The 23,838-nt window shown below is 37.7% G+C and overlaps 1 protein-coding gene and 1 non-coding gene across 2 annotated transcripts in view; both read right to left on the bottom strand.

Annotated features, from left to right (window-relative positions):
• FGD6 (FYVE, RhoGEF and PH domain containing 6) overlaps nt 1-23,838 on the bottom strand; it is a 100,548-nt gene that overhangs the window by 13,165 nt on the left and 63,545 nt on the right. Inside the window, exons 9-14 of the mRNA XM_054574695.1 lie at nt 8,229-8,279; nt 4,448-4,506; nt 4,294-4,365; nt 3,515-3,583; nt 2,917-3,000; nt 2,086-2,165 (exon numbers count right to left, since the gene is read on the bottom strand). Of these exons, the coding sequence (XP_054430670.1) occupies nt 2,086-2,165; nt 2,917-3,000; nt 3,515-3,583; nt 4,294-4,365; nt 4,448-4,506; nt 8,229-8,279 (415 nt within the window). The remainder of the gene's footprint in view (nt 1-2,085; nt 2,166-2,916; nt 3,001-3,514; nt 3,584-4,293; nt 4,366-4,447; nt 4,507-8,228; nt 8,280-23,838) is intronic.
• On the bottom strand, nt 12,438-12,562 carry LOC129071459 (small nucleolar RNA SNORA56). The gene has a single exon (XR_008529245.1). It is a non-coding gene; the product is annotated as a small nucleolar RNA SNORA56 (small nucleolar RNA).

Raw genomic sequence — 23,838 nt, 5'->3', positions numbered from 1 at the left:
GTGGTCAGGGGGATTCAGGAGGTGTTCATTTCCCTTCCCCCATGCCACCCTAATCCTCTCTTGGAGATTTATTTTTCCTTTATCAAGAACTTTTCACTTTTTATCATTTCTCCTGCATGTCCCACATTTAATCCATCAGCAATCCTATTAGCCCTACCTGAGGCTGACCGCTTCTTATCACTTTTGATCAAGACGCCATCACCTACAGCCTCTTACCTGGTCTCCCAGCTTCTACTCTAGTCTCCAGTGGTCTATCTTCTACAAAGCAACCAGTGTGCTCTTTTAAAAATAGAAATTAAAGCAGATCAATTCTTAGCTTAAAACCCTCAGATGGTTTACCCTCACACTTAAAAATCCCAATGACTATCCTAAAGTCTAGGAGACCTATTTGGAAAAACATGGATCTAGACATTTACCTAATTAGAAACCTAAGAAAGAAAGAAAGATGTAGTATCATTTCCTAAGTGTTTAATCTTTAATGAAATAGAATTTTGTTTTTAACAAAGCACATTTTTTAAGTTAGGAAACTTAAGTGCAATTAAAAACTTGACTTTCCTCTAGGTGTTTCCTCTTGGGAACTTTGAAAATAACTTTTCTGATTTTAAGAACTAAGCTGAAGTATCTGCAAAGGGCCTGATGCACAGGGACTTGATGTTCTTTGCACTTTTGTTCAGACTCAGAAAGAAGGACAGAAGGTAACAGCTCTGGCTGGGAGCTGGGGAGAATTTGATAAGGCCTGAAAACGGTATTTTTCATCCTCTGTCTTCCTGAGATCTGGTGTCAGGCAGCGGAGGCCATTCCATCTGAGAAAAGCAACATGGCCCGGGGAGCCAGCTGCCCTGGTGGTCCTCTGATTTGGGTCTGAGTCTCTGACATCCATGGACATTGGCAAAATTATTACGGTTAAAAGCATTAATTTAGTGTCAGATATACCTAAGTTCAAATTTCAGCTCCACTGCTTACTAGTTGACTAAATTGGACATGTTTTCAGCCTCCATTTTTCTCATATGGAAGGTCAGAACACCTATTCCACTGGTTATCACAGAAATTAAAAGAGAAAATAAATATGAAATGTTTAGTATCATGCCTGATGCAGAGAAATTATTGGTTCTAGTTATGATTCTAGCTGCTACAAAGACTCTAGTTGATTTTAGTGGTGTGGACATGGCTGTAAGCAGGCTGCCTGCATCCAAATCCTAGCCTAGATAACTTAATAGCAGGGTGGCTTTTTTCACCATTAAATGGGTGTAATAGTGAAAGCTTACCTTGGAAGGTCATTGAGAAGATTCGATAAATTAATACACAGAAAGTGCTTAGGATAGTCCCTGGCACAAAGTAAATGCTACAAAAATATTTGCTACTATTTTTATAACATCAAAGGTTTGGGTCTCAGGGTCGCACAGACACACTACCCAGGTCCAGTGGCATGGCATGCTATGGCTGCTGTCTGTCCCTTCACTTGTCAAATCCTGCTAGACACCCACTTCTGCCACTTGGCCAATAACTCCATAACATATGTTTATGACTCACAGCCTCAGGGGTTTTTTTTAGGACTTTATTTATGTTAAAGTATTATAGCTTGATTTATATATGTAAGTCACTGCAAGTTCTAGTTTAAAGCAATGTGGTATAAAAACAACAGATTTAAAAACAAAAAATCTTCTATTTGTATCATGACTTTGCCAGCTATATAGCCTTAAGAGAGCAACTCAATTTTTCTGTAACTTAATCTTCCTCATTTTTAACGAGATGACACCTACCTCATAGATTTATGTCCTTTCAATGTTGTAAAAAGGTTTGAAACATTCATTTAAAAAAATGTTTAGCAAAGCATTTTTCAGCATTAGTATTCTATTCAGAAGAACATTTTTATCTTTGTGCGTCTAGCACATGATTGCATTAGCTCTCAGACATTTTATCTCCATGTTAAACCAAGAGAGAACTGCATGGTGTTCAGGAAGAAAAGCAGTGGAGAAAGTTAAGTCTAGTTGTTAACCTAAATGTAAAAAAAAAAAAAAAATGCTGGAGATGGCTGACCCTATCAATACTGGCAAATGCCCATCTAAACATAGTTTTTTAGTTTACCTGGCTGAGAGAATGAAGGAACGTTCTACACTCTCAATCTTTAGTTCATTCTGATACGCTTCTTGAGTGGGTTTTTTGACCTGGAAGAAAGCAAAACAATTTGAGCAAACTCATCCTACTGCAAATCTCATCTCTGGAGCATAGCTGCTCAGTGTCCCAGCTGCTGACATCCACCAGCAACCCGCATTCCTAGCTTCATCTACCACTGCTCTCCCTCATCTATTCTCTGCGACAGATGAATTTAAATACCTACATACACATAGGCCCAACTTTCTGACCTTCAGGCCTTTGCTCACTATTTCCTCTACCGGGAATGCCTCTCGCCACATCTCAGCGTGGCCAAATGTGACCTATTTTGGCTCTTCCTCCAAAAAGACTTCCTCAATTCTCCTCCCTAGCTGCCATCAATCCCTCCACCACATCCCACCAAACGCTGCACATTCTCTATTTTCTGAACTCCCAACCAAAAACTTTAACTGGGCCTTTCAGTGATATTTATTGCTGTCTATTTTATAAGTGTTTATGCATAGTGTATTATCTTCCCTACTAGTTGCTAAGCTCCTGGGAAGACTAGTGTAGGGGTGGAGACAAAAGGGATTATGCTTCCTTTTGTCTTTATATTTTCTACCACACCTAATGCCATGTTATTTATAGTAGTTCTCAACAAATATCTTATTATAAATAAATTAATGTATGAGTGAGCAAATGATAACAAGTGAATCAATGAACACATGAACAGTAATACACGAAGAAAAAGTTAAAGATGATTATCTTAGGGATTTTTTTTCTAAATATATTTAGGTTAAAAAAATATCTAACAGATGCACAGACCTTCATTCCTGCCAATGAGAGCATGTTGTTCAGTTTATACATCCCAGACTGCAATGGTGTTGTATACAAGAGGGCATCATTAAACTGAAAGTAGAAATATTTCATAGGATAAATTAAAGGAACAAATTTCAGCTACAAAGTTGTAAGACACAAGAATAAAAGAAGAATATTACTTCTTTATTAAAAGCTCTCTGAATGAATACTTACGTTCTGCTTATAGACACAAGAACCATCCAGAATGTTTTATTAAAACATTATTTTAAAGGAAATTTCTGAATAAATGCGCTTTCTTTCCAAGTTTTGTAGACAGATGTAATGGTTTCTGAATTCCAAATCCCACTAAGGAATTAAAATCTGCCTAAGTAAATAACTGATCAAATCAGTTTTTCTTACAAATTAAAAATGAAATATACTAAATTCAAAAAGAAAATAATTTTCTGGTTATGCATCTTTGTCTCCTATAGTTGAAATGCAAACAAGCAATGCAGTCAAAGATCCCACTGAAACTGCTCTTTGAATGTGCTTATGTACAAATGTCTCCTTTTATTAAGCAGCTATGCCTGCCTGGGGCTCGTCAGAAACACACATGGCCACTTACCAGGAAAAACACTCGGGGCTGCATGTCTTTTCGAGACAGCTTCATCAGCGTTCCTTCTTTGAGAAAAACCTGATTCATCCAAACACATACCCATTTAGTACTACCATCATAACACAACAGCAATATACATATAATTTCCTTTTCAACTTTCCTTCCCATTTTTGTTTTCCTTTGGGGGCTGGGTGGACATAGTTTCCTTGTGACTTTTTAAAGTCATGTTTCTTTTTAAACCCTGTATGTCATTTAGGAATTGGACAAGGCTGCAGTTTCATAAATCTAATACTGGCCCCAGGGGTACTATGTGATCTGAAATGTAATTGACGCGGCATGTACTTTATCCTGAGGCATAGCCAACATCCTGACAATTGCATTTTGCAATTTTCCTGAATTTATTCCCTAGGCCATTTTTGTGCTCTATTAGTAACATCAAAATATCAATTTTCTCCTTCCCTTCATAATCCTCTCTTACATGACAAATTTTAATGAAATTGTCTTTAAAGTTGTAAGAGGTCAGCCAGCATTATACAATAAAATGATCCTATTTAATCAGATACTCTGTAGGGACCCTTGCCATTCTCCTAATTGAATCAGACTTCTTGCCATGGTGACTTAGATCATGAATGTTTTGAATGGATAGAATGAACTTAGTTGATCCAGACTGGGTAAATGATGAGTAACAATAATAAATAACGTTTTTGCACAATGTAAATGAAAAATAGCTATAAACTATGCCTAAAATCATTATATTAAATGTGCAAAAGGCAGTCTAAAACACTTACCCGTCCAGGCTGCACTATTTCATGGTGTCCATTTAAGCTGTACTGAATTTGCATAAGTTTTTGGAAGTTGTCCTACAGAAAGACAATGCAGAGCATATGAAGGCTCTGACTCCTAGGTTCAATAGTACAACAGCCACTGAAATTAGTTACTTACTCCTTGCTTCATGGTGTCATTGGCGTGGTTGGCTACCTCTATAACAACTGCAAGGGCATCTAAAATATGTAGGAACAGAAGGGGTATTTGGTCATTACCAATGAATTGCAACATTGAGCAATTTCAGGTGATGAGATTGCTAGTTCACAGCAACCAACCACTGGAGGATGTCGGTTAACTGTGAGCAGAAATATGGATGATGAGGTTCATTGAGGGCATGAAACAGGCAACATACAGTACTTATGAAAAAACTGAGCCAAAGAATGTCTAAAGAGACATTACAGACAATGTGTATCAATGTATGAATGTCAGGGTTGTTTGGTGCTGAGATTTGATTACCCTGTTGAAGTTTACGAGGATTAAGATAGGATTTCAACTGGAAGCTAAGGACCATTCCGGTATCAACTGTCTTGGGGAGAGAAGGATGCTGGTTTATAAAACCAGAACTACTGGGTTGGCCAAAAAAATCCACATGATTTTTTCCATAAAATAAAAGACACATTTTTCATTTTCAGCAATAACTTGATTGCCTTGGATATTTTGAGTATGTCAGCTATCTCCCATGTGGCATAATGTTACTTGTTCTCAATTAATGTCTTGATTTGATCACTATCAACTTCAACTGGTCCACCTGACTGGAGAGCATTGTCCAACGAGAAATCTCCAGCATGAAACTTCGCAAACCACTTTTGACACATCTGATCAGTCCCAGCACCTTCTCCATATACTACAAACTCTTCTTTTGCATTTCAGTTGCGTTTATCTTTTTTAAAATAATAAAGCATACTATGCTGCAAATGTTGCGTATTTTCTTCTATCTTCAATATTAAAAAGGCTACACAAAAATTCACCAATTTTAATAAGTTTTTTTTTAATGCACACTGATATGACAGCTGTCACAATGCAACCTAACAAAATTATTTCAAATGACATTGAAGACAACTAAATGCTACTAGAGCCATCTGATGGGAAAAAAAACCAACAAAAATTTTGGTCAACCCAATACAACAAATAACAGTGTAAGGGGGTCAGGACTCAGATGCCTTCTCTTAGTCTGATCCCAAGAGGGAAGAAATGTCACGTGAAAACATACTAGGCCTTTGGAAATTCCATGCATTATTTTGTAAGCTGGGTTATTTAGCTTCATCTGTATTTTATTTTTTTTATTGATCCCTTGTGTTTAGCACAGTGTTTTTGAATGCTCCAGTCTTATTATCTTTTAACTAGCTATAAAAAAAAACCAACTTGAACTTCTGCCTCCTTTGGGCTACAGTTGTTCTTAACCCAAGACAGTTGTGTTCCCCAAGGGACATGTGGACATGTGCAAAGACAGTTTTTGGTTGTCACATGACTGGGAAGGTCCTCTGGCCTTTAGTGGGTAGGAGCCAAGGATGCTAAACATCCTGTAATACTAACTAGAAACCCACACAAAGGTTATCCCGTACAATACGACAGTAGCACTCCCACTGAGAAAAACTGGTAGTGTTAAAGAGGGAACATGCCCTCCTGAGGCTGGTATGGCAATGACAGTAATCATCAACAAAAGGATAAAAAAAAAAAAGTCCTGACTGGTGTGGCTCAGTTGCTTGGGTATTGTCCTGCAAACCAAAAGGTCACTGGTTTGATTCTCAGTCAGGGCACATGTCTAGGATGCTGGTTCTGTCCCTGGTTAGGGTGTGTGTGAGAGGCAACCAATGGATGCCTCTCTTTCTTTCTCTCTTTCTTTCTCACATGGATGTTTCTTTCCCTGTCTTTCTCTCTCCCTTCCCTTCTCTCTAAAAATTAATAAATAAAATCTTAAAAACAAGACAAAAACAAAACATCAATTTCTGGACAGGGATTGAAGGGTTTGGTCCAGCAACTATAACCTACCAAGAGATTCTCTTTCTGGTACTGATTTTGGAGGCTTCTATATTCTTTAAATATAAAGGTATTACTATCATCATTATTAAAGAAAAGCAGTATTTCCTTATAGAGACCCCAATCATATATCGGAATGTAGTGCACCTGGCACTCCTCATGACAGATATTCAAGAGGTGACCCTGGGCACATTGCCTGCTTTCTGGCCTGCCTGAACTCCAAGTGGGCAGGGAGAGAAGCTTTTGGATGAGATGATAAAGCTGCTGCTGTTTGGTCACCTAAATTCCAAATTCTGCATTCTCCCATCCATTCTCTAATTCTACTCCCCCCATGTCTTCCCTTTTAGAGACCCTTGCGACTCTGTTGCTTTAACTCCTCTGCCTTCCTTCTAAAGCTGTGTTTGTCTCATTTTCCCTCACACTTGGGCAATCTCTCTTACACCTGCTCACCATTTTACTGCCGTGCCTCTGGCCACACAGAGCCCTTACTGTTTATTGCTTATTCTAAATAAGTTTTTGCTGAAGTATGCAATTTCCTTTAAACAAGCTCTTTAATCTCTGGCCCTGTACCTGTTTTACCTGTATGATGGAGTTAATAATTCACTGTCCTTGAAGGCAGAAGCCCTGGAACAGCTGTATTCTTGAGGCCCTATTTGTTAATATCTGTTTAAAATTTTTATCTTCACGAGGCAGATGCTGATCTGGAATGCCCACCCTTGCGGTCGCCTACCCTTCAGCTCATCTCCAGTCCCACTTCTCTCTACACAAAGCTCTGCTTCTTTGGTCTTCCCACTTTTCTTCCTCTTCCAAACGATTCTGTACTGTTCAGTGCATCCTAACTTTACAGCTATGTGCTTTGTTCTTTGTCTGCTGGGCAGGCTATTTTCTTCAACTAGATTATATGTTCACCAAAGACCAGAAACATGTCATATCCCCCACTCCAAACTTTTCCTTAAACGAAACAAAACAAAACAAAACAAAACAAAACTTTAAAAGGATACACTTGCAAACAGATGTTAGAGAAATAGAAGTAAAATAAGAGAATGAATAAGAATCTCTGCAAAATGGGTTAAAAAATCTGTTCAGTTTTGTAATCTGAAAATGTAAAGAATGCACAAGAATAAGAGGAAAATTCATAAAACGAATGGGATGGGCATGGACTTGTTTAATGTGTTTCTGCATATTACAACAAGAGATACACCTATGACATTTGAAAGAGGTAGTAAGGGGATAAACAGGAAAAAAAACACCACTATCCTGAACAGAAGTAATCTTTGAGTTTGTGTGTGAAAGAGAGAAACACACACACACACACTAGATTATCCCATGAATAAATACACACACAGTACATTATTTCATGAATATCAATGAGTCCCCTATATTGTAATAGACTATTCCCCGTAAGTACCACTGGGCATGAGGGATGGAGGGCGGTAAGGCTAATGCCTATCATTAAACAGTCCCAGAACAATACACTATTTTTAACTGTTATCCTTGATTTGTTTAGTTCGGCCACTTCACAGACTCATGATTTTAAAGCTTAAAAGGACCCCACAGATTAACTGGTTCAATCCCTGCTTTGAAAGCAGCGGCTATCTAGAGAGGGTGAACTTACATCCGGCAAGGGGGACAGAGCACAGGAGGATGAAGCTCCCTGACCCAGGCCATGGGGGTCCACTCTCCCAGGAGGCTGGCTCTGTTGGCCGACTGACCTTGTGCTGTTCTTGTCCCTATAATATTACCTGCATCCAGCTCCACTGTACCACTTTATCTAGCTCTATTTTAATCTGCCCAAAATAGTGTTATTTTTAAAAAGGCTTCTTATAAATAAAACAGAGTTTTGTTATATTTTTAATTTCTAGGTCCAAATAAACATAATATAAAAACTTCTGGAACATATAAGACCACAAAATTTATTTACCTTGAGTGTCTTTGTAATCTTCAGAATCTTCTAAAAGATTTTTCAGATAATCTAGAAATTGAAAAAAAGTGATAGTACTTAGTACAATAAAGCAGAAAGGAGAAAAACACTTGTCTTTTTTATTCAATACTTCAGTCATTCTTGTTGGTTAATATACTACATGGTATTCAATATGTGCTGTCTTAAAATAGGAAAGAATAAAGCCCTGAGATCAGTTTGAAATCAGGACACAGAATCAGAGCTGAAAAGAGCCTTAGAGGTCACGCTGGTCATGTTAGAGATGAGGAATCAGGTTACTGAGTACAGGGTCTCACCTAAGTCACACAACTTTTTTGTGGCAGAGTCAGGACTAGAATTCAGGTCTCTCGATGCCTAGTTCGGGTCTTTTCCTCCAATGCACATGAACTACTCTAATCTCAAGATCAGATGTATGTCTAGCACAAAATTCCAAGCATTAACAGATTGAATGCCTAAGAAACTCTTAGGCTTGTCAATCTAAGAGTCTAATAACATGGGAACACCAGAGAAATGCAATACACTAAACTCTCAAATGGGGGTGAATGTGCTTCCTAGGGGTCATTTGGAAATATTTGGAGATATTTCTGATTGTCAAAACTGGGGGAAGAGAGGCTACAGGCATCTACTGATTAGAGGCCAGCAATGCTGCTCAACATCCTACAAATGCACAGGGCAGCCCTACAGCAAAGAATGACCTGATCCAAAATGTCAATAGGACTGAGGTTGAGAAACCTGATCTAGATGGTCTATAAATGAGCTATCTGGTAATACAGTGGTTCTTCTAATATGTAAAAAAAGGAAGGTAATAGGTTATGGTTAGTAAATCTTTAACACAAAGGAATGTACCACATTTTGCCTTGTATAATGTGCATCCATGTTTTTGGCCCAAGTTTTCAGGAAAAAGAAATCTTTCATTTTAATTTTTTCTTTTTAAAGATTTTACTTATTTTTTTAGAGAGGGGAAGAAAGAAAGAGAGGGAGAGAAACATCAATGTGTGGTTGCCTCTTGTGCACCACCTACTGGGGACCTGGCCTGCAACCCAGGCATGTGCCCTGACTGGGAATCGAACCAGCAACCCTTTGGTTCACAGACCTGCACTCAATTCCCTAAGCCACACCAGCCAGGGCTAATTTTAATTTTTTAATTCAATTATTTATTTATATTTAAATGCTTATTTTTGTATTATAAAGGAATTTTAGCATTTTGAACATATTATGGTACAAGATATTTTATGTAACAAATAATTACAAAACACAAGAACAGATACAAGGCATTTCAGCCACTACCCATGTATAATGCACACTCTTATTTTTCCCTCAAAAATTTGGGCAAAAGTGTATCATACATGGCAAAATACGGTAATATGATTTCAAGGTAATACTTTCTTCGCTGTTGAGAAATGTTGGATGGCTTCCCATTTCCTATCAAATTAAAACAAGTTCCATTCCCTGGAATTTAAAGTCCCCTGCTACATGGTCCCTATTGACTCTCTGATTTTCTCTCTTGCTACTGCCTAACACAGGCCCTTTGTTCTTAACAAAGTTTGATTCTGCACAATTCCTTAAACATTTCCCATGTGTTCTCTGGCTCCATATTCTTTGTCTCTAATGTTCCCCTGTTTTCTGAATCCTTCCTGTTTCTGCATAAAAAAATTCTCCTCATATTCTTCTAGGCTCATCTCAAATTCCTCCTATCCTACCAAACTTTCCATTAAAAAAAATAAAATTCTCTTCCTTTGAATAATACATTACACAACACTTACTCATTTTATGCCTTCTATCATTTCTGTTTTCATTTGACTCAAAGCTCCTTGTGGGCAGGACTCAAATCTGATTCATCTTTCTACCTCTCATAGCACTTAGTCAGGGCCTTTACATACAAGGGACAAGAAATGTTTAGAATAAAAAAAAAATTTAAAAAAGATTGTTTTCAGACAGAATTGTGTCTTAGTTTAGGTAAACAGCAATAAAGGTTGAAACCAATACTAATGACAATGAGAGTTAAGAAAATGAAAAAAGAAAAGGTGTGTTAAGAGACTGAACGCATTTTTATCAGGCTTAATGTCCATTAACAATATTTTGGAATATATAATTTCATCCCATGGATTTATGAAATCATGCTGAAAGGAACAAAGGGAAACTTGAGTGTTAGTGCCAGCTTCTCAAACTTAATACATGACATAAACACACACGCCCAAGAGCCGAAAGTCAGTACATCCAAAAACCTGTGTCTAGACATGCATATTATAAATATCCAGCACTGGCAGGAAGCCACGGTGAGATACTATGTATGACGACATTAAGCTTCCATGCACCACGGTACAAGTTCTGTCTTGGCAGAAACCATCACTAGCAATTTAGATCTTAAAGTAATCCAAACACAGAAGTTTGAGAGTATGCATCTAACCAAACAGATAAGAAAACCACAAAAATTAACAAAATCCATTGATTATATATTACACTTAGCTCTACCTGGAGGTGAAAATTAACTGAATCTCACTCTGATTCCATTCAGAAGGCATTCCATATACAAGCCATGTTTGGTGAGTCTAAATATTTAACTTTTCCATGAGAGTGACAGGGTTGGGAAAAAATTTAATTGTCTTCTTAGATGTCCTCAATGTCTAGGTTAGTTCCCTTATTTATCAAAAGTGATATCCCTTAAAGCCTCTAGGTAACTGGAGAGTGTGGAAATGAAAACAGATTTACCTCAATGTCAGATTCATGGTAAGTTCCTATTTTGGCTTCAATGCTTGTTCTTTAATACAGAACTGGGGCATTTCTCTAAACCAAGAGAGCTTACTGGAAGGTGTCTGTATTAGGAAATCCTGACCTCAGAATCACTGTGCTGAGCTTGATATGCTTCTGAGTTGCACTTTCTTCCCTTGTACTCAAGCTCAGCTGCTATCGGCCAGCCTGAACTTTCAGGAATAGAGTGGAAACACAGAAATCAGCTGAAGAGAACACCCACCACTAAGATGTTACAAAATCATGCTATTAATGAAGGAAGTAATGGAGTTAGGTTTACTGTCTTTGTCAATTAAGAGAAAAAACCTTAAAATTCAGCTTTCAAAATTTAATGTTCCAAAATTTTATTTTAGAACTTCAATTTTCCAACATGTTTTTAGTGCATCTTGTTGCAGTACATCCTTGTGGAAACTTACACATTTTCGAGGAAGACAAGACCTTGATCCTCCCCCTCTACCCAACCGCGAGTTAAGGTAAGAATCACTCAGTGCCTTAACTACAGAATGAAAGGAACAGGATTGATCACCCTGAGTCAGATGGGAGGAGCACTGAAACCGCCAGCTGCCCCAGTGACTGTTACAACCCAGGAAAGGAGACCAGACAGACGTCCCTGTGTTGGTCACAGGGAGTTGTTTACTACGTACCATTTAGGACCTAGTACCCTAGAGGAAGTTTCATTTTTAAAAAATGAGAGCAGAGCAGTCAAGTCAATTTGCCAGATTACAGTTGCGGTATTCTATGACTTTCCTGGTTCTGCCAACCAAACTAAGCATTTTTCAAAACTTTGCTAATAAAAATGCTTCAAATGCTAGTGAGGTTATTTCTATCATAAAGAAAAAGGCGGGGCGGGGGGTGCAGCTTGTGTGGGCACTACAAAATGTACTTTCTGGCCACCAGGTGGCACCATTGATTAACAGACGTTAATTAACCCCCTACAGCTACCCTGTACAGCCTCCAGGAATATGCAAGTTAAATTCTGCAGCCCAGAGCGAAAACCTGAGGACCCCCAAAATACTGTATCTTGTTAGAGGTCTAAGTTTTCTATAAAAGGGCTCCTACTAAGCCTCACCACCCCTGATTACACAATCAACAATAATTGACTTAAAGATGAAAGCTATTCAGAAGTACAGTTAACCTTCCCTAAAAATGAGTCATTTGTGGGAATCTGGGACTTTTTAATTCAACCATAGCCAGTCAGATGCCTGGACTGTGTGCTGAGAAATGGCGATGGGTAAGCATATAGAAGGGGTAACATTCCAAAGTCAATTGTTTTGAATTTAAGGACATGTCTTGCTTTGTATTATTTAGATTTCTTCCTCCCTCCCTAAATATTTAATGATATCAGCAACACACACATAATTATAAGATCCAAAGATCTGAAAAGTCTAGTCATAAGCCTGTCTGACAAAGTTTCCAATTTTATTTATTTTTTATTTTTCCCAGTGATATCTGGCAAGCCTAAAGCCACCACAAAACGCTGACTCTGGACAGAACTTACCACTCGCTATTACAAACTGACTCCCTCTAGAATCCCACAAGCCAGACTAGAAAGGGATAACTGTCTGCTGACGTTTCAAATTTTAAAAGAAGGAATTTATAATTATCTGACTTGTGAAATGAAGTACTGATTATCTTAAATACCCAAAATAAAGATGAGCTGTCAAGCTGTAAGACATACTGCCATGTTCCAGGCAGCTTGGTGAAGAGATCAAGAGCCATTGCTGGAAGTGAGAAGACAGGTTTTACTCTTAGTCCAACCATGTCTAGTAAAGGCATGTGACTTCGGGCATGCTCTGCCCTGTAGCATTTTGTGTCAGAATCCTCATACACAAAATAAGTACGATGGACCAGGTCAAAAAACTGTAAGGATTCTCCTTCTGAAGTCCCATGAAGCATATTGTTTAATAAATTCTAAGATGCATTATAGGAGATTTGGAAAATTAACTAATGGAGAAAACTCAAACCATGAACATCTCTAAAATATTATAATTTAAAAGCATTTCTTCCTGTTTTTATAAATGCTTGATTTTACGCAATTTTAATAATATATATGATTTGATAGCCCACTTAAAGTATTCTAAACTATACAGATTTTCCCTGTATGAGTAGCTGAATAAACATACCATCATTGGAACATATTAAACAGTACTTAGGTATTCTACTATTAGACTTTTAATTCATTTTTAAATTGTCCTGTTTTGGCTGCCTTAAATAGATGGCCATACATCCTAATGTACTAAAAAAAGGGAGAGAAGTTTTTAGCACTTCCTTGCCCATAATGATTCTGATGTAAACCTGTTGTGCAGGCATAACTATAAATAGCACCCCCTTGTACTCTTGAAAGGTAACATGTTTGAATAGTAAGTTGTGTGATTTTAATTGCAAGTAACACTGATCAATTATTTCCTCAATTTCAATGGAAAAAAAGTTCTTTTTAGTACTTGACATAGCATGAGAAACCTTTCCTAAAGGGAGATAACAATTTAAAATATTATAAACCTATGAGAATAATTGTTTTACTAATTGATTGCCAGTTTTGTATGTTGTAGATTTTTATTGCTAATATAGAATGGGGAACTGGTAACTCATTTTAATTAACATGCACAATTCAGAGGATACTAGACATGCCACTGTGTGTGTATGTATATTTTCTCTAAGTGAATTTTTTGTTCACATTTTTAATCCTGATTCCATAGGAGTTTTAACATTTTTAGTGAAATAGTAATATATTTTCTATTGTACTGCTTATCTTTTCATTTTGACCATATTATAAATGTTTATGTTTTTATTTAAAATAGTTGAAAGGCGTCAATGTTCTCCTTTTTCCTTCCTTTCTTTCCCTCCCTCCCTCCCTCCCTCTCTTCCTTCCTTCCTGGCTTAGAAACCCATTTCCCCTCTAGCTATCCTTTAATAAACGATCATGTTTATCTTCTCCCGATTTTCCTATAGTTTAATGTTTTATATTTAGTGTTTTTTTTTAAATGAAGGCTTTATTTTTCTAGAGCAGTTTTACAATCACAGAAAAATTTATGGGAAGGTACAGAGATTTTCTATGTAGCCCCTGCTCTCAAATGTCCATAGCTTCTTCCATTATCAACAGTCCCCACATACCAGAGGGGTACATTTATTACAAATTGATGAACTTCCATCATTATCACCCAGAGTCCATTTTTTATAAAAAGATTTTATTTATTTAATTTTAGAGAGGGGAAGGGAGGGAGAAAGAGAGGGAGAGAAACATCAATGTGTGGCTGCATCTTGCACACCCACTGCTGGGAACCCAGCCTGCAACCCAGGCATGTGCCCTACACTGGGAATCGAACCAGACCCTTTGATTCGCAGGCCGGCACTCAGTACACTGAGCCACACCAGCCAGAGCGGGAGTCCATAGTTTACGTTACGGTCCACTCTTGGTGCTGTACATTCTACAGGTCTGGATGGATATATATATATATATATATGACACATATCCATCATTATGGTATCATACATAGTATTTTTACTGCCCTAAAAATCCTCTGTGCTCTGCCTATTTATATTTAATTTTCATTTTGTTTTTAGTGTATCTATTGATATATATAGCTCTTAGTTATTCAAATTTTAAAAGGTTATTCAATAAACAATTCTTATTCTCCTATTATCTTACATTTTCTACTTTATCACACGTTAGATTCTTATAAACAACAGGTCTATTTTCAGTACCTCCCTATCCCAATGATAGAATAATTATTTCTATTTTTTTAATCAATAGGTGTATTCATGCAATGGTATCATGTATCTTTAGTTGTTTAAGTTTTAGAATTAATATTGACTGATGTTTCCCTCCCAGAATATTCTTTAATAATGTATTCTATTTATTTCTACATACAAACCTATTTTGATATATGTCTATAAAATCCCAAAATTCTAAGCAAACTTAAAAAGAATGTGGACCATAAGCAATGTGTTAGAAGCTAAGTTAATAGTTCTATAGTGTTAAGTATCATTTTATGCACAAATGCTGAAGTGTGCGTTTCATGAAGGCGAGGAGCCTGAAATAATTATCCTATATCGCCAGCACCTAGAACAAGGTCTGGTGCATATTCAATGTTTCCCGAGTTTATGATGGACTAACTGACACTCCCATTAGTGTTACCACTTTTTGCTTTGTATTTTACTAAGCACTTGAGATGATATTTTGAGGGTCTAATTAAAAAGCCTTCTGGCCCTTGCTCTAACTCACTTGCTCCTTTAATATTAGTTCAATTCTGCTCCCTAAATATGTGGCGCAGGGCCTACTCTTGCACGTATGGGGCTTGTCTAAGTTAGAAAAGTGACCCTTCTGGGCTCTCGGGCTCACAGATTTATGGCTAGGAATGCAAGAGGTGCCTTTCTGTGAATTAGAAAAGGCCATTTGTCCTGGGCTGATGCAGACCCTCACCGGGGCACGCAATGTGGTGAGCAGCATGCATGCTGAACTTGCGCCTCAGCAGGAGGGTGCAACCATACGAGGCATCCCTGGTCCACCCTCGACTTTGATAAATCTGGTCCTGAGGGGCATGCCTAAAGGGCCCCAGAACTAAACCTGACTCCAGGATCATTCCACGGCAAAGTTTAGGAGCAGTTCTTCCAATCGACAGAATCTCTCCTTGGTCCCTTTTTCGCAGAACATACTAGCTAGGCATATCCAGAATGCCCCTGGAGGAGTCAAAACCATAGGAAATCTTCCAATAAAAGTAAATGTTCATTATTTTGAATTGGTTGAAACAAGTGCTTTTCTTTGTGGATGCATTTCCCAATGGTTAGGGCTGCCAGTTAAGTGAGAACCTCAAAAGCACAGAAATGACCTTGGCATAGTCAAACCTCACTTAAAGAAGCTCTTAACCATATTTAGTCCCCACTCCCCTGCTTATCAAAAGAGAACAAATTTAGGCCTAGGGAGATTAGTCTACTTTACTACCCAAAGAACAACCAAGGGAAGAATAAAGTAAATTTAAGCACCAAGGTGAATTCAAACTTGACCAAATTTCAGTTTTACATCCAACTGGAACAGTTCTGATGTGAGCCATGATTCTGAGAAATACTAAGAGGGAAACTCCAGCAAGAGTCAGATTGTTAGATTTTTGGCAAAGTAAGTTCCAGCAATAAAGGCATCTGGCTATTTGCAGGGAAACTGGGTCAAATCTATACCGAAAATTGAAAAAAGAATGGCTTTGTAGTAATGTCTATGGGCAGAATTCAGGGGATCTGCAAACTTGGATGGGCAAAAACAAATATTTTCATTGCCCTCTAAGTGAAATACAGAATTTATTTCCATTATGAATATAGAGAACAAACCATAGTATTATCAATGATACCAGTGACTCTGTCACCATAAAAACCACATTTTTTAAATATCACATTACAGTTGTTGTGGACATCTCAAAATATTTACTTTCACCATTACTTCAAAATCAGGACAGTTATTAGATCCACCACCAGGTCTTCTTATTTATTGGATACTAAAGAAGCACATGTAATAAATACTAAGTCACACTTCAAAATTATTTTAATAAATTCATTTCAGCACAATTAGTTTCCTTTTAATCTTATATATTTTATTCTATAATTTTTAAAATTATTCTGAGAAGAGGTCCACTCATAGGCTTCATCATATTGCCAGAGGGATCCAGGCCAAAAAAAAAGAATAATAACCCCTGTTCTATAAAGAAAGTGAGATTACATTTAAGAGCTATAATTTAATTGAACAGGCAGATAAACCATCTTGCGTCCTATATCCTAATAAAATCTTTTCATAGTATTAAAATCATGGATATAATTTGTTACATACCATCTCTCAAAATAACTTGTTCACAACTACAATTAAAAATTAATTGCAATAGAACAAGAGCTGAGGTCATTACAACAAGAATTCTGAATATTATCACCCTCTTATTTTATACACAGGAAACTACCTTATTCCAGGGCCTTTGGGTTCCTCAGAAACTCAGTTCCTTGGCTAATGTTCAGGGCAACCCCCACTTTCATCAAGTTCTGCCCTCAAGAAATTGTTAGAAGACCTCTGATACGAACAATTAGCCCTGGGTTTTAAAACAAATACTTGCCCAGCAGAAGTTTTGTTTTTCAGTAAGGCTTTTTTTTAAAAGTCATGTATTAATTTAATCCTGATCTTTTTTACCAATCTGCTTATTAGCCTATTCATAGCTCAAATTCATAACTTCAGAACACTAAAACAGATGTTTTTAATATCATATTTTCTATCAACGTGGGAAATTCTAGATTTCTCAAACCTAGAGGGAGTTAATATCATCCCAGACTAAAGGCAAAGATTACAGGAAAAGTAATATAATATGTTACTGAAGTCATTCATAATATAACATAAATATTTGAACAAGATCAAAGAAACTACCTGATCCAAATTTAATCAAAGTTCAAAGGAGTGTTTTCTTCCTAAACATCTAAGTGGAAAAGATATTTCAGAGGAATTTTTAAATTATATTTTTATTATATTTTTTCCACCATGATCCTCACTGATTCAACCTGTTTCAACACCAGTGCGGTAACTTTCCACAAATCAAAGTGTTTTTATATTAAAAAGTTATACCACATATAATGCAGAGACAAAAGAAATCTAAAAAGACATGAGTCATTTCTGGATGGCAGAAGATGAACTTTTTTTAAAAATAATACTTACATAGTTTTTAATAGGCACAGAAAATCTCTTCAAAGAAACAAAGTGACCCATTCAAACATAAATCCTCAAAATATACTGTCAAACAAATGACAAGACCAATATAATTTTCAGGAACTGAAAAGAGGAAGAGCTTGGTGGGAGCCTGAACGGTTGAGCGTGGCCCCTAAGGAAAGTGCTATCAACTCCATCGGGACAGGGATCACTACCTTGTTATTTGCCAGTGTATACAGGTGTCCAGCTGAGGGCCAGCACACGGAGATATTTGTTCAGAGAGCTAGCGATTGACGAGCAGACCAGGGAATCTGGCATTGAAGGACAATTTTCAGGAGAGACTACTAAGCCTACTAGAGCAAAGGAAAATAAAGTTTCAGCAATTTGGGGTTATAAACTGTAGCCTTTATACTATGGATAAGTTTTCTCCCCCTAAAACAGCAACTTATTTTTATAGCAGTTTTACATTCACAGCAAAACTGAAAGGCATAGAGATTTCCCATATGCCTCCTGCCCCCACACTTGCATGACCTAGTCCACCATCAACATCCTCCATTAGTGATACATTTGTTACAATGGATGATCTTACACTGACACATCATAATCACCCACATCCATAGTTTACATTAAGGTTCATTCTTGGTATTGTACATACTATGGCTTTGGACAAATGTATAATGGCATGCATCTATCATTTTGGCAGGATAAGTCTGTTTTCAACTTTCTAATAAGCAGAATAAAAGTATGTCTGAGATATATACACACACGCACAGAATAAAAGTATGTATATCTGCTCCCAGTTCCTGGCACAGAACTCCTATAATCCCTGTAATTTAATAAGTGATATGAGCACTGGGAGCACCTCTTTTTCTAACAGGCCTTTGACCCTAGTTCTGACACAGAGCGCCTAAATCCCTTTCCTAGTTACTGGAGTATCTATTGATCTAATGAGGTGACCCTTGATGGGCTGTTGAGTAGCTCCTAGATGAAGCTGGTCACCAGAAGGATTAAGCCTTGATGGGAAGCTTGGAACTTTCAGCCTCACTCTCCCTCCTACAGGAAGGGGAGGAGGGGTAGAAGTGGAGTTAATAATGGATCGTGTCTACATAATGAAGCCTCCATAAAAAATCCCAAATTACAGGGTTTGGTGACTGTCCAGGTTGCTGAACACAAGGAGGTGCTGGGAGAGCAACGTGCCTGGAGAGGGCCCGAAATTCTGCGACCCTTCCCACATACCCCACCCTATATATCTCTTCCATCTGGATTTTCATCTGTATCTTTTATCACGTGCTTTCATAGTAAACTCGTAAATGTAAATACATTTCCCTGAGTTCTAGGAATCATTCTAGCAAATTATCAAACCTAAGGAGGGGGTCACGGGAACCCAGATTTATAGTTGGTTGGTGAGAAATACAAGTGACAACCTGGAATTTGCGATTGGTATCTGAAGCTTGGGAAGTGGGGCAGCCTTATAGGATTGAGCCCTTAGTTTGTAGGATCTGACACTATCTTTAGGTAGATAGTGTCAGAATTACATTAAATTGTAGGAGGCCTTGCTGGTATCAAAGAGAATTGCTTGGTGTGGGGAAAAAAACCACACATCTGGTGTCCTTGGAAGAGAAATTAGTGATGTCTGTCAAGCTACCTGGGGGAGCGATAAGAGGTAGCATAACCAATAGGAAGCTATTGCCACAATCTGGCCTGAGTTTAGAAAGGCCTGGCTTGGAGCATGACGAGGGGAATGGAAAGAGCAGGAAGCAGAGGCAGAGGAAAGCTGGTCAGCAGATCCGATGAGGGAGGAAAGATGAAGAAAGGGAAGTATTTCTGAGGCCCTTCCACAACTTTATGCCTGGATGGCTGGAAGAGTATTTTTATTCTTAAAAATATTTCATCCATCCATCCATCCGTCTGTCCGTCCATCCAACATTCCTTGGCATCACTGCACAGGGTTTCTCAACCTTACAAACAGAAACAAGATTTGTTTCCCTAAGCCTTTCAGTTTATTGAGTCCCTGTTAATATGCCAGAATTTATGCCAGACACTGAATTAGTATGATTAAGAGAGCCTTGGCCCTGAAGAGATGAAGAGGAAAAAGGAAACCAGCAGTGGTAAAAATTAATGCTACTCCTATAACTGTGTCTGTTTTCTTCCACTGCTTCCTCACTGTTGTCCTGATCCCTGTGTCTCCTAATTCCAAATGTGTGGTTCTGGGCCCCACACATTTTAAAGATGTAGCCAGATCAACTGGCCTTGAGTATCCAATAGAAAGGCAAAATTTGTAAGTTTTTCTGCTTAAAAGTTTTTCCTCTTAAATTTACTTTTATTTTTGTTTTCCGAATTCTAATCTGAACCGTTCCATGATACAATATATGCTTTTTCTTTGGTCTTATTTTGAGTTGACTTTAAAAAAATACTACCAAGAATTTAGTTAGGAGTTTTTACTACAGTGAAGAAATGGCAGTCTAAGTAAAATATCCAATTAGAAAAACACCAATTATCACCTGGAGAAAACATGCAAGACAATAAGATGATTGTTTTAATTGTATGGGCAGGACTACTGTGTCTGGGAATTTCCACTCACCTTTTTCTAAGAAAAGATTCCAAAAGAAGCCTATCTTTCTGCCTCATCTCTGTATTTCTCAATCTTCCCCTCCCAAGAAAAGGAGCAGGCACAAATCTACTTACACTTAGTTAGGCAGCAATCCTTCCCCTTCTCTGCCTTAAACTCATTAATAAATAAAAGTTGTCAGGGTGTGCCTCAAATAGTCTCACTCCTCCTCTCTTCTCCAGTATATTCTGTGCACTTGGAATTACTCCACATTCTAAAATGGAAATAAAAGTACTTACCTCACAAGGCTGTTCCAAGGATAAGTATTTGAGCTTATTTGTCCAAAGCTGAGGACTGAGTTAATTAACATGTTTAAGTATATGTAAACTTTAGACTTAAAATCCAACTTCTAAAGATCTAAGTGCATGGACAGGGGCACTTAGCAGAGATACCGTGCAGAAGTAGGGAGAAATTAGAACATCATAAAAGATGAGTACTGGAAATCAGCATTCTAAATAAAAATAAAACAAACCCTTAGTATCAACCCCTCTATTTCCTTAGGCTTTTATGATCATACGAGCTTCAAGCAGTACTGTTACATGAAGGGGCCTGGCCCCCAGCGGGTTTGCCTAGGGCTGGCTGGTAGTGTGTGGGTTCTTGACTTCTGCCGGACAGATTTCACAGTATGAGTCCAGGTGGTTTTTGAAAGTACGTTTATTAAAGCTGAGGATGGTGAAACAAAGAAGAGATTAACATATTGGAAACAACAGGAGAGAGACTAGGTGGGGCTGCTTTGGCTCCCTAGAAGTGTTACAGGGAAGAAATGAGCCTTGGTGGGGCTGCTTTAGCTCACTATAGCTCGGTCTGAGGATTAGCCCAGGCCGAGCTGCTGCTGCCCGCTGCTCCCGCTGCAAACCTCATGGGGTCCCTCAGGGTTTAGGAGATGCATGCCTGTGGGGGAAAAAGTGTGGGGAGGGACAGGCACAGGGATGCTCCTGGGAGGAAGTTTGTGGCCAGGGGACCTTTGTTTTGAGGGGTTTTAAAGGTTGGGAATCTTGGGGAGGTATTACGGGAGGATCCAATAGAATATTCATCAGCTTTATGCTGATGTGCCAAAATGAGATTTAGTCCCTTAACTTCATCTGTCCTTGGGCGTGGTTGGCCAATGGCACTAACTGAATTTCTGCTATCTCCCTGAATAGGGAGATTTAAACTATTTACCTCTTACTGGGGAGGAGAAGTGCAAACTTCTTACTTTTAAGTGTCCTTGGTTAGGAAAGATGGGACTTACTAGATGGCTGCAAAGTGTTTGATTAACTCTCTTTCTCGGTTTCCCTATTTTGCTTGTTCTGGCTTACTAGCCTGTATCAATACTATTTGTGTTGCTTCAGGTAGGGCATTTCACCTCTCTGGATGTGTCTTTCATTTAGAAGAGGACTCACTGAAATTCTCTATCTCAACGTTGTCCTTTAGGCTAAAAATACTTCTGTAAAAGGGATGTTTTAAACCTAGCTTAAAACCAACTAAAATTATTTCCTGAAAAGCTTCCAAGATATTCAGAACTCACCCAGATATATTGGGGCACACGAAATTATTAGTAAAAAATTCACTCCTTAACCTCAAAAAGCTTATAATTAAATTAATAAATCAATATTCAAATCATACAAATATCCCCAAATTCACAAGGCATCAAATAAACATTTACTAAGTCACATTTCACTGATGCTAAGGGTCAAGGAGAACTGGAGTAATCAGAGATGGCTTCAAGGGGGACGGAGGACTTCAGTCAGATGTGGTGGAAGACAAAAATTTGAATCAATGGAAAACAAGGTATAGGACAAAGAATATGAAATCTGTGTTATTTCTTTACAAAGCCTATGTCCTTTCTTTAACTTTAGTCCTGACTTTTTAACCCTTAACAGGCTTTTTATCACCTTTACCCTTCAATCAATCCACAAATATTGAGGTTTACTATATATAAGTGCTTCATTTAAATAATAAAGATTTTTCAGTTTAAGAAAGAGGGAAGATTTATGATGAAACAACAGACAGCTCAAAAATAAAAATAACCCCAAACTCACATTATATTGGTTATAAAACAAATGATACCTGTTTTCTTCAAGAGAATTTTTAAACTTGCTCTTGCTATCTCACCATTAATCAATTAAAATTGAACTCAGCATGAAACCTAAATTAAATAAATGGGTAACTTTTTTTACTTAGATCAGTCACAGTGCAAGGAAAAAATATTTTTACATGAATATTTCATAACCTTGCTCTTTCTTGCAAATCATAGTTTTTAAAACCAGTTGTCTTTTGCCACTAGAAACAGTACTTCATTCGACAGCTGTAGAAATAGCCTAAGCTATTCAATAGCTCATTTATGATACAGCACTGAATTTATCTAGCAAAAACACAACGCACGCATGGGTACTTCCTTTTGTCCTGTATATTCTAAATCTTGTCCAAAAGCAAAGGAAAGAAAGTACAGATGGACAGGATATCCTCAAATTATTCCATTTGATTTATGTCATTCCAAGGAAAAATCTAGAGACCAATTCACAGTTAGAAATTCAAATTAAGTAGAAAGATTTAGGGCAGCAAGTCCTGGGGCTGAAAGACAAGCCTTCCTTATCAACAGCTTGTCTTTCACTAGGCAAGTTTGGAAGACATGAAGCCTTTGCCTAAAGGGAAATTGGAAAATCCTGGCTTTCCAGGATTCACCTACTTCATTCAATACAGCTCTTAGTTTCAGAGAAAGAGATTAGGTTAAGGATAAGAGGATGTACGGCATTTCTTAGGAACACTAATAGAATCCAAGAACCTTAAAATCTATCTAGGTAACATTACAACAGATAACACCAAAGAAAAAGAAAAAAAATAAAAACAACAAAAACAAATACAACAGATTGAATTTAGTGTTGTGGTGGCATTTCAGTGTACTTGTCCATTTCAACCCAATTCTTAAGGCACATTATGTATATTATTAAGTCACTGCACATCCAATACATTTCAGCAAATACACCAGAGAACCTAGTAGTATGTGTTGGATACTATGCTTGGTACTGAGGCTATACTAGCTTTTCTTGTGATACCAGACCACTTAATCTCTAAAAGCTTGTTATTTTATCTGTGTAAATAATTTATTGTGATACATACATGGCTATGATGAAGGTTTAAAGAAGTCAATGAATATAAAGTCCTGAGCACAATGTGTGCTCTCACTCAAAATCATGGCTTTTTAAAAACATGTTTCTTCTTCTGTTTTTCCATTTTACTATTAGAGTGGAAACTAGATAGGCATAGGCTTGTAATCTTTAAGCTCACAGTCAAGTAGAAGATATAGACAATGACCAGATATAAGGATGATGATAGTGGTTTTAAGGACACTGTTGCTACTAAGTGCTAATAGCAGCTGGAGCCTGGACACACCATTACCAAAGCGCCATTCTAAGCACACAGCTCATTAATCAATCCTTATTAACAACGCTCTCAGGCACCTAAGGCAGTGAGAGTTGGTATACATATATGTGGGAGTGACCCTCTAAATCTCATTCTTGAGTGTCTGGGAAAGTACCTTCTTGGAGTTAATGATATTAATCAGATAAAACGATGCAGGGTTGTGGGGCTGG

The sequence above is a fragment of the Pteronotus mesoamericanus genome, unplaced genomic scaffold (genome assembly GCF_021234165.1).
Source record: "Pteronotus mesoamericanus isolate MK-2021 breed Mesoamerican mustached bat unplaced genomic scaffold, CSHL_Meso_final contig_263, whole genome shotgun sequence".
Lineage (NCBI taxonomy): Eukaryota > Metazoa > Chordata > Mammalia > Chiroptera > Mormoopidae > Pteronotus > Pteronotus mesoamericanus.
The sequence above is the reverse complement of the archived record's forward strand: the minus strand, read 5'-3'. Positions and strand labels throughout refer to the sequence as shown.